The 15591-nt window shown below is 40.7% G+C and overlaps 1 protein-coding gene across 4 annotated transcripts in view; it reads left to right on the top strand.

The window, feature by feature from the left end:
- The window catches only part of greb1 (growth regulating estrogen receptor binding 1), a 324923-nt gene extending 309692 nt beyond the window's left edge, over window positions 1-15231 (top strand). For 2 of the 4 annotated variants that reach the window (XM_043677653.2, XM_087977663.1), the window contains 5 exons: window positions 167-394; window positions 2873-3008; window positions 9053-9253; window positions 12124-12262; window positions 13284-15231. In XM_043677653.2, coding sequence (XP_043533588.2) covers window positions 167-394; window positions 2873-3008; window positions 9053-9253; window positions 12124-12262; window positions 13284-13447 — 868 coding nt within the window. In that variant the 3' untranslated portion in view covers window positions 13448-15231. Of the gene's footprint in view, window positions 1-166; window positions 395-2872; window positions 3009-7807; window positions 7944-9052; window positions 9254-12123; window positions 12263-13283 lie in introns of those variants that run through there. The other 2 variants (XM_087977669.1, XM_087977673.1) reach the window with 2 other exon arrangements.
- Window positions 15232-15591: the final 360 nt, after the last annotated feature.

The following is a 15591-nucleotide window of genomic DNA, read 5'->3' as shown; positions in this document are numbered from 1 at the left end:
AATCAGGAGCGTCTTGGTTTCAACAGAAGAGTTTACTCTTGCAAATCATATATACTATATATATGATTTATATATACTATAATCTTTTTTGTCTCCTGTCCCCATTGATTCCCATTATGAATAGAGGGACTGACTGAATTTTCATTTGTCCTTTTTCACTGTCCAGTGCGCCTGCTGAACCAAATACCTTAGAGAGGAATGTTTCTTTGAAGCATGTACTTCAGCATATTGAGGCAACTGCTGAAATTCCACACTATGCCCTATGTGGGGTCCGGAAGTGGTCTAGTAAAATAACCAACCTGCACTTTGTGGAACCTTTCTCCCGCTGCCATCTACATGATTTCTTGCTGCTAAATGTAGACTTGACTCAAAATGTTCAGTACAATCAGAACAGGTGAGTTGATTAATGTTGGCACTTCTGCTTTTTGAGATATTAGCACAAATTTAATGTAACTTGGGTTATGAGCAAAGTCAGGAACAGCATTCACCATTTCATTAGAAATTGCAAAAGAAAAGTCATATCAGCAGTTTAAGGTTTCCTTGATTGTGGTTATGGAATTTATAAACAAGTCATCTTATGCTTAAAACTGCTGCTGCAATAATAGCTGTCACTAAAAGAAAACTGACATTCTTTGGTGTAAAAACTAACTGAAGCTGAAATGAAGTTCTTTTTGTAATTATTTGCAATAACTAATATAGAAGGTTAATCAATTCAGTTTTCATTCAGTGATTATTTTGATTTTGGAAATCATGGGGACGGTCATCTGGAAGATAAATATTCTTCACTATCTTGTTATATGATCGGAGAGAAATATCATCATGTCAGATTAACTGGCTTCAGTGTAGGTTTGGGTCCTATTAATCTGAATGTTTAATCTGAATGTCTTGTGACCAAAACATATTTTGTTTGTGTTACATTATTGATTTGCATTCCTAATTCAATATAATTTGATTCTGTGGGGCATCTCTATAAGGTACTGTAATAATTCTTATTCTTCTGGAAGTAGAAAGGGTGATGAATATGTATCTGCTGCTTGCTTTTTTGCTGAATGGTTATAGTAGACTTATGGGTTGACTGCTAAGGTATTGGGTGTACTTCTTAAAAGCTTTGGTGGCTCTCCAGTTATCTTTCAACTTGGAACAAATGTGTTTTATTACTTTCAGAGGATGGTTAGTTATTGACATTTGGTTTGAGAAATACAGTTATTTGATTTATGCTGAATATTGCCCATTCACAATGAATAAGTATGTCTCAATTTACAACTAGAAAAAATGATAATGGGCTCTGTGGCACTTAATCAACACGCAAGGAGGGAAGATTTTAACTTGCTGGGGTTGTTGGTAGTAATGAAGTAGACTTACCACCACATTGCTGTGATTGCCCATCACCATGGGCCATCTTGGACTGCTTATAATGTAGTTCATCACGTGAATAATGCCCTTTAGAGTTCACGGCTAACTTACACTGCAGTTCTACTGCCAAGCCACTTTCCACACGGGGACAGGTCCAAGATACATCTCTGGCCTCTCAGCTTGCTTTTCTAGTGCTCATTTACTTTGCGTTAATTTAACATGACTACTCAGCCTTACTGCTCCACTCAGAATTTACAGGGAGACAGTAATTCTGCCTTGCATTGTTTTTCCCCACAGACAGAAAGCCAGGCAGCTTGTTGTGTTTCTGCAGCTTGTCATGCTTGCCAGCATTGAATGGTTGAGAGGGCAGACTTGTTGTTACACAGCACCATGCTATATCAATGTCATACTTGCAGGATATCCCAGCAATTTACACGGCAAACACACTGCATATGCTTCAACCAAATTACCATGTCTTAATGTCCATAGTCTAATCAAGGGATGCGATTGTCAGTCAGGCAGCTACCAAAGTCGGTCAAGGCTGTTGTCTTTTCTGAGTCTGAGGAAAGTTGACCGTGAGTGAGCCTTGCGCTTGGGCAGTCAGGGTCCTTACAATCTAGGGATTGAACCACAACAGTCCTGCAGGTTTCGTATATCCAGGGAAACTGTTAAGTCATTTTGGGAGATGGCCCTTCCTCACTCAGATCAGGTATTGAGATGTTCCGAGTGAGTGAATATGAAATGCAGAGGGCAGGAAGGGTTAGTAGTTTGGAGGAGTGGGGTGCGCACCATTGAGGGAACATTCTGCATGCAATATTGGGAGTGGCAGAGCATGGGTCTTGGGGGAAGATGAGTATAGTAGCGGATTTAGTGAGCGTGCTGTAGCAGAGAGAGGTGTTAGCACTTAGCCTTGTGGAGCCCAGAAAGGGAGCCGGGCACTGCACTGTGGCTACATCAGTCCAATCTGGCAGTGTTTGGTGCTGTATTCTCCTCTGGCAGTCCTGGGGAAAGAGTATGGCCAACTTGCAACCACTCCATCTATTAGGTCCATTTTTTTTGTGTCGAACAGCAATGCACAGACAGAATTTCCAGGCCTCCAGCATCGGAAATGTTGTGTCGCTGTGAATTAATTTTGGTGTCTGCAACATGAACAGTCCCAGTAGCGATGAGTAGCTCTTCTACCGCTGACCACAGGATTGGGTGCTGCAGAGAGGAATGCATCATTCACGAAGCGAGCAGTGGAGAATTGCATGAGAATAGTCAACAGGGCTCTGTGGTATTGCCACAGAGGGAAACATTCCAAGAACCTTTCCAAAGTTGATATTTAGCCAAAATATGGGAAAATTCAACACTTGGTACAGGAACATTGCAGACCTCCCACCGGATCTCAATTTGTTCTCTGATGTTTCATTACAGTCTGAAATATAGCAACTTGAAGTTAGTTGACTTATACTTAATGAACTTTTTTTGTATTTGTCCTGCAAAAGAAATGATTTCATGTGTTTATGCCTTCTTTCAGATTTACTTGTGACGATGTGGATTTCAATCTCCGGGTCCACAGTGCTGGTCTTCTTATCTGTCGTTTCAATAGCTTCAGTGTTATGAAGAAACAAATTGCCATTGGGGGGCACAGAACATTCCATATCAAGTCAAAGGTAACAGAAAACATGACAAGATATGCTATTTTGCAAAACTTTGTAAGTTGCTCAAACTTACAAACGTTTGGCAGCACCAAATCATGGCAGTACATCAATTATTGTACATTTGTAATCTTTTTTGCTATTGAATCTACAGATAACTGTCATCTCGTCTTGGTAAGAATGGCAGTGTTGAGGAGTTGAACATTTCATTTCCCAGTGTTAACAATCAATGATTCCCAAATAATGTGTAGAATGGATTATACATGGATTGAGATCCACTGTGCTCTGTCCCAAGTTGTGCCTTTATCTAACTTTAATCAAAATCTCAATAGATATAATTAAAAAAAACATTTACTCAATCATGCCTCATTCATCTAAAATACAACATATACTTGAGTAATAGTCAATCTTGTGTAAAGGTCAACCCCTTGATTTATGGCTAGTAAGTCCAGCCTCTTTTTACTTACGACCAGAGTCAGAGAGATGTGCAGCATGGAAACAGACCCTTAAATCCAACTTGTCCATGCCAGCCAGATTTCTGAAATTAATCTAGTCCCATTTGCCAGCATTTGGATCATATTCCTCTAAACCCTTCCTATTCATGTGCCCATTAGAAGCCTTTTAAATATTGTAATTGAACCAGCTTACTGCACACCCTTTGGCATCTCATTCCATGCACACACCGTCCTCTGTGTGAAAAAGTTGCCCCTCAGGTCTCTTTTAAATCTTTCCCCTTTCCCCGTAAGCCGATGCCTGCTAGTTTTGGACTCCCTTACCATACACACTGCCCAGTTCAAATTTAAAATTATTGAGATTGCAAATAAACCTACAAAATTCAGCTGCAGAGTTCAAGTTACAGGTGAAAAGCTGTGAATGTTTGAAGGCTTAGGCTGATGGTTAAGAATAAATGCACAAACTGAGGAAAGCTGCTGTTGGAGAATTAAGTTACAAGATAGTTCATGAAAATCACCAGAATGGAGGCTCAGTTTCTCCAGCATTGATGTGAATCTTCATGAAGTCATAGAGATACACAGCACGGAAACAGACCTTTTGGTCTAACTTGTCCATGCTAACCAGACCTCCCAAATAAATCTAGTCCTATTTGCCAGTATTTGGCTCACATCCCTCTAAACGCTTCCTATTCATACACCTATCCAGATACCTTTTAAATATTATAAATGTACCAGCCTCCACCACTTCCTTTGACATCACCCTCTGCATGAAAAAGCTGCCCGTTAGGTCCCTTTCAAATCTTTCCCCTCTCACCTTGAAACTATGCCCTTTAGTTTTGGACTCCCTCACCCTGGGGGCGAAAAAACTTTGCCTATTTACCCTACCATGCCCCTCATGATTTTATAAACCTCTATAAGGTCACCCCTCATCCTTCAACGCTCCAGAGAAAATAGTTCCAGTCAATTCAGCCCTCCCGATAGCTTAAACCCTCCAACTCTGGCAACATCCTGGTAACTCTTTTCTGAGCCCTTTCAAATTTCACAAGATCCTTCCTATAACAGGGAGACCAAAGTTGCACGCACTAAACCAATAGTGGCCCAACCAATGTCCTGTATAGCCACAACATGCTGAAATAAACTCAAAAATTATGCGTTGCAGGTTGGAAAGCTCAATCTGGATGTAGTAGAACGTTAATGAAAAGAAACAATATTATACTGTGATAGAGGATCTGGATTACACAGCATCTTCCAGCGGATGTGGACCGCAGACTTATTGCATTTCAACAGTTTTTAATTGAGCATTAACAAAAGAACAACTCACATTGACTTGTATTAGGAACGAGAATGAAACTCATGATTTTGACACGTCAGCTAGTCAAATAGGAAGCAACATTAGAAGGAGAACAGTGTTAGTGAAAGCAGCTGTCTGTGAAGAGGGTAGATTCACCACTGTGCTATAGTGTATGTCCAAGCAACAAAGCAGAAGTCATAGAACATAGAACAATACAGCGCAGAACAGGCCCTTCGGCCCTTGATGTTGCGCTGACCTGTAAACTAATCTAAGCCCATCCACTACACTATCCCATCATCATCCATGAGTTTATCAAAGGACTGTTTAAAATCTCCCTAATGTGGCTGAGTTAACTACATTGGCAGGCAGGGCATTCCACACCCTTACCACTCTCTGACTAAAGTACCTGCCTCTGACATCTGTCTTAAGTCTACCACCCCTCAATTTGTAGCTAGCCCTCTTGTACAAGCTGACATTATCATCCTAGGAAAAAGACTTTCACTGTCTACCCTAACTAATCCTCTGATTATCTTGTGTGTCTCTATCAAATCCCCTCTTAGCCTTCTTCTCTCCAATGAGAGCAGACCCAAGTCTCTCAGCCTTTCCTCATAAGGCCTTCCCTCCAGACCAGGCAATATCCTGGTAAATCTTCTCTGCACCTTTTCCAATGCTTCCACATCCTTCCTGTAATGGGGCAACCAGAACTGTACACAATATTCCAAGTCAATGGTGATGTTCACGAGAAAGACCATCCCAAACCAACAAAACCCAAAAGGAATAGTTGTCCATATTCATTTTAAAAAATGGATGGATTCATGAAGGTGTCTTGAAAATATGAATGAGGAAGTTTGGAATTTCTGAGCATTGGGATCATATTAAAAAAAACATTTTCTATTTGGGACATGTTCAGGCCACCCCCTGTCATTGATGTTGCTGCTGAGGTTAGATTGTATAATATGATAGTGTAGTGATTGCCTATAGTCTAACCAACCTTGTTCAACCATTGCATGTCTCCCTAAACACACCCTTCAAAGATAGCGTAAGGAAAAATTACAATGGCTGGGTGATCACTGGTGAGACGATATCCTCAATGGAAGACACCAAATGTTGTATCCAACATTAGTAACCAACTCAAAATGAGTTGTAGAACTCAAACAGAGATTGCTACCAAATTATTCAAGAAATAGGACACGGCGGGGAATTATAGACCAGTGAGCCTGACGTCGATGGTGGGTAAGTTGTTGGAGGGAATCCTGAGGGACAGGATGTTCATCTATTTGGAAAGGCATGGACTGATTAAGGATAGTCAGCATGGCTTAGTGCGTTGGGAAATCATGTCTCATGAGTTTTTTGTCTCACATGATTGAGTTTTTTGAAGAAGTAACAAAGAGGATTGATGAGGGGAGAGTGGTAGACGTCATCTATATGGACTTCAGTAAGGCATTTGACAAGGTTCTCCATAGGATACTGATTAGCAAGGTTAGATCTCATGGAATAGAGGGAGAACTACCATTTGGATACAAAACTGGCTCAAAGGTAGAAGAGGGTGGTGGTGGAGGGTTGTTTTTCAGACTGGAGGCCTGTGACCAGTGGAGTGCCACAAGGATCGGTGCTGGGTCCACTACTTTTTGTCATTTATATAAATGATTTGGATATGAACATAAGAGCTATAGTTAGTAAGTTTGCAGATGAAACCAAAATTGGAGGTGTGGTGGACAGTGAAGAAGGTTACCTCAGATTACAATGGGATGTTGATCAGGTGGGCCAATGGGCTAGGAAGTGGCAGATGGAGTTTAATTTAGATAAATGCGAGGTGCTGTATTTTGGGAAAGCAAATCTTAGCAGGACTCATACACTTAATGGTAAGGTCCTCGGGAGTGTAGCTGAACAAAGACACTTTGGAGTGCAGGTTCATAGCTCCTTGAAAGTGGAGTCGCAGGTAGATAGGATAGTGAAGGCGGCGTTTGGTATGCTTGCCTTTATTGGTCAGAGTATTGAGTACAGGAGTTGGGAGGTCATGTTGCAGCTATACAGGACATTGGTTAGGCCACTGTTGGAATATTGCGTGTAATTCTGGTCTCCCTCCTATCGGAAAGATGTTGTGAAACTTGAAAGGATTCAGAAAATATTTACAAGGATGCTGCCAGGGTTGGAAGATTTGAGCCATAGGGAGAGGTTGAACATGCTGGGGCTGTTTTCCCTGGAGTGTCAGAGGCAGAGGGGTGACCTTATAGAGGTTTACAAAATCATGAGGGGCATGGAGAGGATAAATAGACAAGGTCTCTTCCCTGGGGTGGGGGAGTCCAGAATTAGAGGGCATAGGTTTAGGGTGAGAGGGGAAAGATATAAAAGGGATCTAAGGGGCAACTTTTTCATGCAGAGGGTGGTACGTGTATGGAATGAGCTGCCAGAGGAAGTGGTGGAGGCTGGTACAATTGCAACATTTAAGAGGCATTTGGATGGGTATATGAATAGGAAGGGTTTGGAGGGATATGAGTCAACTGCTGGCAAATGGGACTAGATTAAGTTAGGATGGTCTCTGGTCAGCATGGACGAGTTGGACTGAATGTACTGTACTGTACTGTACTGTACATCCGTGCTGTACATCTCTATGACTCTATGACTAAATATGGGATGTCTAAAGTATTTGCTGGCATAGAAGATGATTATCTGTGGAATGAAATGGCCACTGAGAAACGTGATTACTGACAAAGATAGTGTTAATGAACCACATAGTGATGCTATTCAGGAAGCAGATTGGAATGAGGTATTTTGTTTCTAAAGCTGAGGAGGGTGCTTTGTATGGATTTTAATCCATGTTCAGCTGTGAAGGAGTATTTTCTTTACAGAGAGACCAATTGAATGGAGCTGTGTAAATTTTAATTTGGCTTTTCTTTGTGAATTTGATGCAACTAGTGTATATAAATTGATGTGTGACTCCACTGAGATTATTGTTTTATAAATAAGAATTCAGTCAGAGATATTGCAAGGCATTAGTCCAGAATAATGCAGAAGATAAGCACACTCACTTGCCTTCTTTCACCTCTTTTCCCTTGCTTCATTGTTCCCAGGTTTGATGTGCAGGAGAGAAGACGATCATTATTTAAGCTACTTCCACCTGAGAAGCGAATATTACTGCAGATGCTAGAATCTGTACTGAAAGCAACAAATGCTGGGACATCACAGCAAGTGAGGCAGCATCCATGGAGAAAGAACAAGCTAACATTTCGAGTCTAGATGACTCTTCATCAGAGCTGATGTGAAGTGTGGAGGGGACAGCATTTCTGCAATGGTTTGACGGGATGGAGGGTGGAGTCTAGAGCTGTGGGAGAAAGGATGTTGATGATTCAGATTAAATGATTGGAATGTTGGTTGATAGTTCAGATTGAGTGATCGGAATGTGATCACATCTCGATCACTTAATCTGAATTACCAATATTCTTTTTCCCCCAACATTTTACACTCCACCACACCCCCAACAACAGCATCAATGCCATCCCCTCCACACTTCACCTCAGTTCTAATGAAGAGACATCAAGCCTCAAAACGTTAGCTTGCTCTCTCTCCATGGATGCTGCCTGACCTGCTATGATCTTCAGCAGTTGGTGTTTTCACTTCTGTCTAGAAGTTTTGGGACTGCTCATTATTGGAGGGTGACCTTTGGCTCCAAAAATGACCACCTTCTTTCGCCAGCCATTTGACACAATCAGTGCCCTCCACAGGTTTCTCAACTGTTCAGCATGAATTTGCTACACTTCAAAAATCAAATAAATTATAATGATCAGAAACCTCTTAAAACTGCTGTTGCCTGATACTCATCCCCCCACTGTTCACCCTCTTTCCAATCCCAGAAGACATTCACTATACAAAGGAACAAAGGTCACATCCAAAAATGACCTTATATTATTGTATGAGGTCAGCTTTTTGCATTCCAAGTGAGTTCAGTGAACAAAGAGAATCAACTCTGGCTCTACACAGCAAAACTGAAGTGGACCCCTTAGATTTTCTCCAGTTCTTTGTAGTTCTGAAAAGGAGGTGATATCTTCCCTAAATTACTTCAGTTCAGAGCTTTCGGTCAGAATTGGACTGAAGCGTAGAGCGCTGCTGATAGTTTTATTTTCATTTGCATGTTTTCATTATTCACTGGAAAACCATAACTTGTGATCAATATGACATGCGATTCCATACCTTGGTATCGCATTCAAAGAAAATAATTTTTAATCGCTCTGTTCGTTTTCATGTATATTGTGAAGGGAAAGTCCATAAGTATATTGTCCTTTGATTGACAACATTGAATTGATTTGTATTTGTTCCAGGTTCCTGATGCACCAATGTCCATTTCCCCATCTCAGTATATCTGTGCTCCAGACAGCAAACACACATTTTTAGCTGCACCAGCCCAATTACTGCTTGAAAAGTATCTGCAGCACACAAGTAACCATCTTTTCCCATTATCTGTAAGGAACTACAGTCATCCAGTGCTCTCAGTAGACTGTTATCTCAACCTAGGTCAAGAGGTATGGTGCTAATATTATAAATCTCCACACTGTTATTTAGTATGATTTGAATGTTCAATTCAGGGGAGGTGCATGGTCTTTATGGTGGGGCCCGGCAGTGCTCTCCAGCAGTTCAAGAGAGAGTCTCATTGTCAACGTGAACTCTGCAAGGTTATGAGGAGAAACTGGGAGAAGATGTGGGTTCAGGGTAGCAAAGGGGGTAATGTTTGGCATGATTGCAAAAGGGAAAGGAGAAAGCAACTGAGACCATTGAAAGAGTGTTCTCAGTCTTACTGATAAAAAGCTGGAGTTCCTGCTATTCATTGCTTGAAGTGAGGGGTGGGGATGGCAAAAGAGCTGGAGTGGGAAGTGCTTACCGAGATGGTTAGCAATGCAGAAATTAAGCCAGAAGTTAGCTTTGCTCTCCATGGTGATCTTGGAGTAGTAGGTGGAGGAGATAAACTCCAGTCCAGTGAAGTCTAGATGAATGCCTGAACCAGATATGCTGCAATTTGACTTGAGGGAGTGAAAATGGGGGCCATGTCAAGGTGAACACCTGAGAAGAGAGACAGCAAAAGCTTTGCCAGGATAAGGGCAACAAAGGAATGACTACGAAATTTGTCAGCTGCTGAGGTATCGGTGATGGGCTGCAGTTAAATGTACAAAAGAATGCTGCGAGAGATTTTGTGAAGAGTTTACAAAATAAAGGTTGGTTGGAATAGCATAATAATATGGTGAGGCTAAAAGAGATGGCAAAGCTGCAGCTGTGGACCTAAGTATGGGTAGGAGAGTTTATATTGAGTGAGGTTCATGGAGGCAAGGAGGATAGTTATGGGTGAAAGTAGAATTGAGATGTACACCAAAGCCACCTGATTCTGAATTTTGATTTTGAAGGAAGAATGGGAGAAGGATATTTTCATTAGGAAACACTCGGGTAGTATAAATCAGAGAGGGTTTTAAAGATGGAGCAAAGTAGGAGAAGGCAGCTGGGGGTTGGTGGGAGAGACCAAGTGAGCCTGAGGTTAAGATCTGTTGTGAACATCCTGAAAACTACAGCAAGGTGGAGAGACTTCAGCAAGTACCATCTACAAACCTAGTTTCAGTCAAAGCCAGGATGTCAATGCAATCATTCACAATCAGATTTTTGTTATCAAGACCCTTGATTGGGATTGAACAGATATTCTTGAGGGAAATGTGGAGGGAGTGGTGCCTGTAGTGTCCATAAAACAAAACTTAGAATCAGGTGGCTTTGGTGTACATCTCAATTCTACTTTCACCCACTCCCATAATTATCCTCCTTGCCTCCATGAACCTCAAACGATATAAACTCTCCTGCCCAGACTGAGGTCCACAGCTGCAGCCTTGCCATTTCTTGAAGCCTCTGTACTCCCATGGTTTGAACCATGGTGACAAGGCCAGGTCCGTCCTTATAATCCTAACCACTCATATTATTATCCTATTCCAACCAACCTTTATTTCACGAAATCTCCCACAATATTCGAAGGGGCAGTGATGGGTGGAATGAGCAGAATGGGAAAGAGTTGATGAAGATGGCTCCTTGCAATCACACTGACAATTACTGAGGGAAGAGCATGAGCCATTTGCTGCTGTTGTTTATAGGAAGGCATGAATGAGTCCCAAATGTATGAATCAAGAAAATGCCTCACATTGATGCAAAATGGCCACATCATAGCAGCTAGGGAAGAGCCTATTTTTAAGTACAGTCAGTTCTTATATAATGCGATGGTTGCATTCATGTGCACCCCCACTTTATAGAAAATCGCGCTTTAGAAACAGCGTTTAAGATGTTGGCGCTGTAATTGTTTTACAGCCAACACACTTTTTAAAAGTTCATGCTTTAGAAACAGCATCTCGTAGTCATCAGTCATGTTACAGCAAATTCGCGTTGACAAAACATACATTATAACAGAATGGCCTGTGTGAAGAATATGGTCGTAGAATCAGCTTGTCTTCCTTCCTAATTCTGAGCTGCAAGAGGTAATGTGCCTTGTGAGAGCCAGGGGGAGCCAGCCTCTTGTCAAGCAATGTACCATCAGGGTAAGGCCTTCACTCGCTGCACTGAACAGACTGATGTGAGACTAATATAGTGTGAGAGTGGGTAGGACAGCACCAGAGATCTCATCAAGGTCTTGCTATAAAATTAGATACCACTGTCAGCACTTGTTTTATATGCAGGATAGACAATTTTGGTGGTGGTTTTTTTGTGCATCCTGCTACTGTCCAATTCTGCAATCTTGTGCGGAAGTCACATCAGGTCGATTTCTTTTTAACTACTGTATTTTAAAGGATTTTATAGACAACTACCGCTAGAAGAACAAGAAATGTTTAAAACTCTTTGATTACTGTAACAGTGCAAAGGAAAGCACTCCTTGCAGTAAGATCAGAGATACAATTTATCATCTCAAACCAAGTTTATATGCAGCCCAAACAGAGGTATTTCAAGGAACTGCTGGAAGCTGACACCAACAAGATTTAAGTTTAAAAAGAATGTGGAGACAGGAGGAGCAGGAGTGCCTTTCCGGATTATTTGCACTACTCCTGATCACCTCTCCCATTTTGACTGATCAACATTGGTCCTGGAAGAAAGCCGCTGGAGCTGTGTAGCCTCTGATTTAAATGAGTATTATTAAGTATTACTATTAAATATTACTATCAAGTACATCCCAGGCTCACCTCTTTAGGTGCGGTTGCTCTGCGCTCTTGCAGCATTGTCATACCTAACATCACCCTTCATTTTATTGAGAGGCAGCAGCAGGTATCAGCAGTGTTCAAAGTACTTGTTTCTGTCTGAAATATGTTATTTAACTTTTTGTGTTTCAAAGTATTATGATGTTGTGACATTTACAAACTCATTTTTATTAATATTCCAGATTACAGTTTGCTTTGTGAGTTCACGTCCTCATTCTTTAAATATAAACACCTCTGGCCTTACTTTCAGCGGGCTCCTGCTGTATCTCTGTGACTCATTTGTCACAGCGAATATTTTGAAAAAATTTCACTTTCTCAAAGGTAAGGATATGTTTTATTCAGTTTTTGTTTTAATCTGCTGTTCTGCTTTGAAAAGTTACAGTTTTTTTTCCCTTGTCATTATTTATTTTAAAATGGGCTTTCAGAAATAATGGTGGGATTTTTAACCATAAATCATGAGTAGAGATTAACATTTTAAGCATTTCAAACTCTATATGTGTGTGTGCGCATGCGTCTGTGTACATGTGTGTGTGTGTCTATGTGTATGTGTGTGCACATTACTCCCTTTATGACTATAGCTAACAGTTTCATGGTTCTCGAACAACCCGATAGATAAATGTGCACTATCTGTTGGTATAGATAGATGCCTTTACAGGTTGTCAGTGAGAGGGAGCCCATTTCTGCCTGTCAACATCCCTCAATAATTGTGTTCCCCTTCCATGTTCTGACTGACACTCCAAATTAGCAGCCATCACCACAATCTCGCCGGTGAATAGTGGAACCCCACTGCCTTTGCCCCAAGTTTTGGAAATCTCTGTCTTTTTAGTAATCTAGCTGCAGGCTCCCTGTCTGAAGATCCGGAGACATTGCATGGAGCAGAAATGGGCAAGCCACACATACAGACTACAGCTGAGAATCAAAACTATATTTGAACATTAGCATACAGGAATCAATTGACAGACGTACTCGGGCAAAAAAAATCATGGATTAAAGGATGAAGCTTAGCCAGTCATTGCAGGATATGATTGAAGTGCAGTTTCAGAAGGTCACTTATTCCTGATCTAAATATAACATCTGATTAGAAGGTAGAACTGTACAGCACAGGGACGGTCCCTTCAGCCCACAGTGTTGTGCGGAACATGACACCAAGTTAAACTAAACCCTTCTGCCTGCCCCTGGTCCACATCTCTGCATTCCTTGCATAAAGTGTACAGCTTTAGTGTTGCAAATGACTCTCAATCTTGATATATGCCTTAATGACTGCTGGGGTGGGCATTTTTAAACCAACATTTATTTTTAAAAATTGATTGCTTACACTGACTTCATAAACTTATTTGTCTAGGTGCCACACTCTGTGTAATTTGTCAAGATCGTAGCTCTCTTCGTCAGACTGTTGTAAGATTAGAGCTGGAAGATGAGTGGCAGTTCCGACTGCGAGATGAATTCCAGACAGCTAACTCCCAAGAAGACAAGCCACTCTTTTTTCTGACTGGGCGACATGTCTGAGACACGAACGTTTAACACACTGACTGCAAAACCGAGCACTCCATAAGTAACGCAGAATTTACTTTAAGCCATGAACATATTAACATGTTTAAAACAGTGTTGTACAAAAGAAAAACTGAATGGTACCAAATTAATCAAATGTAAAGACTGATATACATCAAGAACAATTTCCTGTAAACGTTCCTCAATTTTATGCACTGCCGTAACATATATTTTAAAATGGAATTTTTGAAGTGTCTTTACTTACCTGAATACTAGACAGAAATGTAAGCTTTAATGTTTTGTGTAGTTTAGAATCAATGATGTTGTATTTGATCCAATTTGAAACATTCTGGTTTGAATCACCACTCTGCTGTTTTGAAAGAAATCAGGAAGAGTACCCTCCTCACTAGACACTGTGGAAGTTGGTGGCAAATCTGCACTTTAGAACCTTTAACTGTGAGACGTATGATGAGAGACTGAACGCTTATGTAGCCCCTTGCAGGTAATGGATCGATTCATAATCGGGCATTATGAAACTGCTGATCTGGTGAAAAGCAATGGGCTTTTAAATACTTCGACGGCTGAAATACCTTTGCTGTTGCCAAGATCAAAGCCTTTCTTTTGGAGTGAGGATCGAGTTTAAATAAACTTATCAGAAGTTGATACACACACTGACATATCTAGTTAATCCACTGCATCCTTTAAGACCATAAATTGAAGATATGGAGGGTCAGAGACTTAGCCTTGGAAGATGGAGTATAGAATCATGCTTTTACTGTCTCTACAAATTGTTTCCTGGATATGGGATGGGTAGGGGATGCAGAGAAGGGTTTGCATAGTTAGAAGCATTACATTCACTTGTTCCTGTTTGTCTTTTATTAATTTTCCAAGATCCTAGTTCAGCCCAAAAGGTTTCAGATAATCTGGCTCCAAAATCTAAACTAATGAACATGTTCTAGTCTAATTGAACTAACATGAAAAACATTCTAAATCTTGTTTTGATTTCCTTTCACATTGGAGACTGTAACATTTTTATACTGAAGTGTCAATATTGCCAAAATTTGGGAAGCCTTAAATAGAAAAGTCAAGGATCATATTAAAAGCTGACAGTCATATTTTGTATTGTAATAACCTGTTGGGAAAACTTTTCCATCCTCTTTGGAAAAAAAAAACCAAATGACTGAGATCTATTTTTCAGGGTAAAGGTTGAAATTGCCATGTAAGAAGATGTTACATAATTATTCTCAGCAATTCACCAATTGAAGGGCAACTTATACACACATGAAATGTTTGAGCTTTTAATGCAAGATTTAAATATCAGAATTCACCTCAATATTGGAAGGACTTGTATCATGTCATAGAATTGAATGTCTTTTGATCTCATTTTATTTCAAAGTTAGTAATTATTGGAATATTGAGGAGTGTAAAACTAATTGTGACCGAATGGTAGGATTGTCATGTAATGCTCAATGTAATCTATTGCATAAAATATGGGGACAAATTCTAACCCTGTAACCTGATGAGAAGAGGTCAGACAAGGTATTAAAATAGCTGCATAGTAGTCTCTCTGTGTTCCTGATCACTGCCATTTTAACCGCAGTTTTTGGAAGCGGCTAAGGCATCCAATGTAGTTGGTGGGAGCTTTGTGAATATGAAACAGCGTGATAAGTTTTAACTAGACTGAGCCTTGTGGCAAGCAGATCTGGACTAGAAATGGAAGGAGTCGTCTTGATGTTGGTTTCATCGCTGAGCTGGAAGGTTCATTTCTAGACGTTTCATTACCCTACTACGTAACATTTTCAGTGGGCCTCCAGGTGAAGCATTGCTGATGATTCCTGCTTTCTATTTATATGTTTGGGTTTCTTTGGGTTAGTGATGCCATTTCCTGTGGTGGAATCATTTCCTGTTCTTTTTATCGGGGGTGGTAGATGGGGTCTAACTTGATGTGTTTGTTAATAGAGTTCTGGTTGGAATGCCATGCTTCTAGGAATTCTCATGTGTGTCTCTGTTTGCCTTATCCTAGGATGGATGTGTTGGCCCAGTCGAAGTGGTGCCCTTCCTCATCTGTATGTAAGAACACTAATGAGAGAGGGTCATGTCATTTTGTGGCTAGTTGATGTTCATGTATCCTGGTGGCTAGTTTTCTGCCTGTTTGTCCAATG

The sequence above is a fragment of the Chiloscyllium plagiosum genome, unplaced genomic scaffold (genome assembly GCF_037043375.1).
Source record: "Chiloscyllium plagiosum isolate Xiang-an unplaced genomic scaffold, Cpla_swu_hap1 HiC_scaffold_3, whole genome shotgun sequence".
NCBI lineage: Eukaryota > Metazoa > Chordata > Chondrichthyes > Orectolobiformes > Hemiscylliidae > Chiloscyllium > Chiloscyllium plagiosum.
The sequence above is the reverse complement of the archived record's forward strand: the minus strand, read 5'-3'. Positions and strand labels throughout refer to the sequence as shown.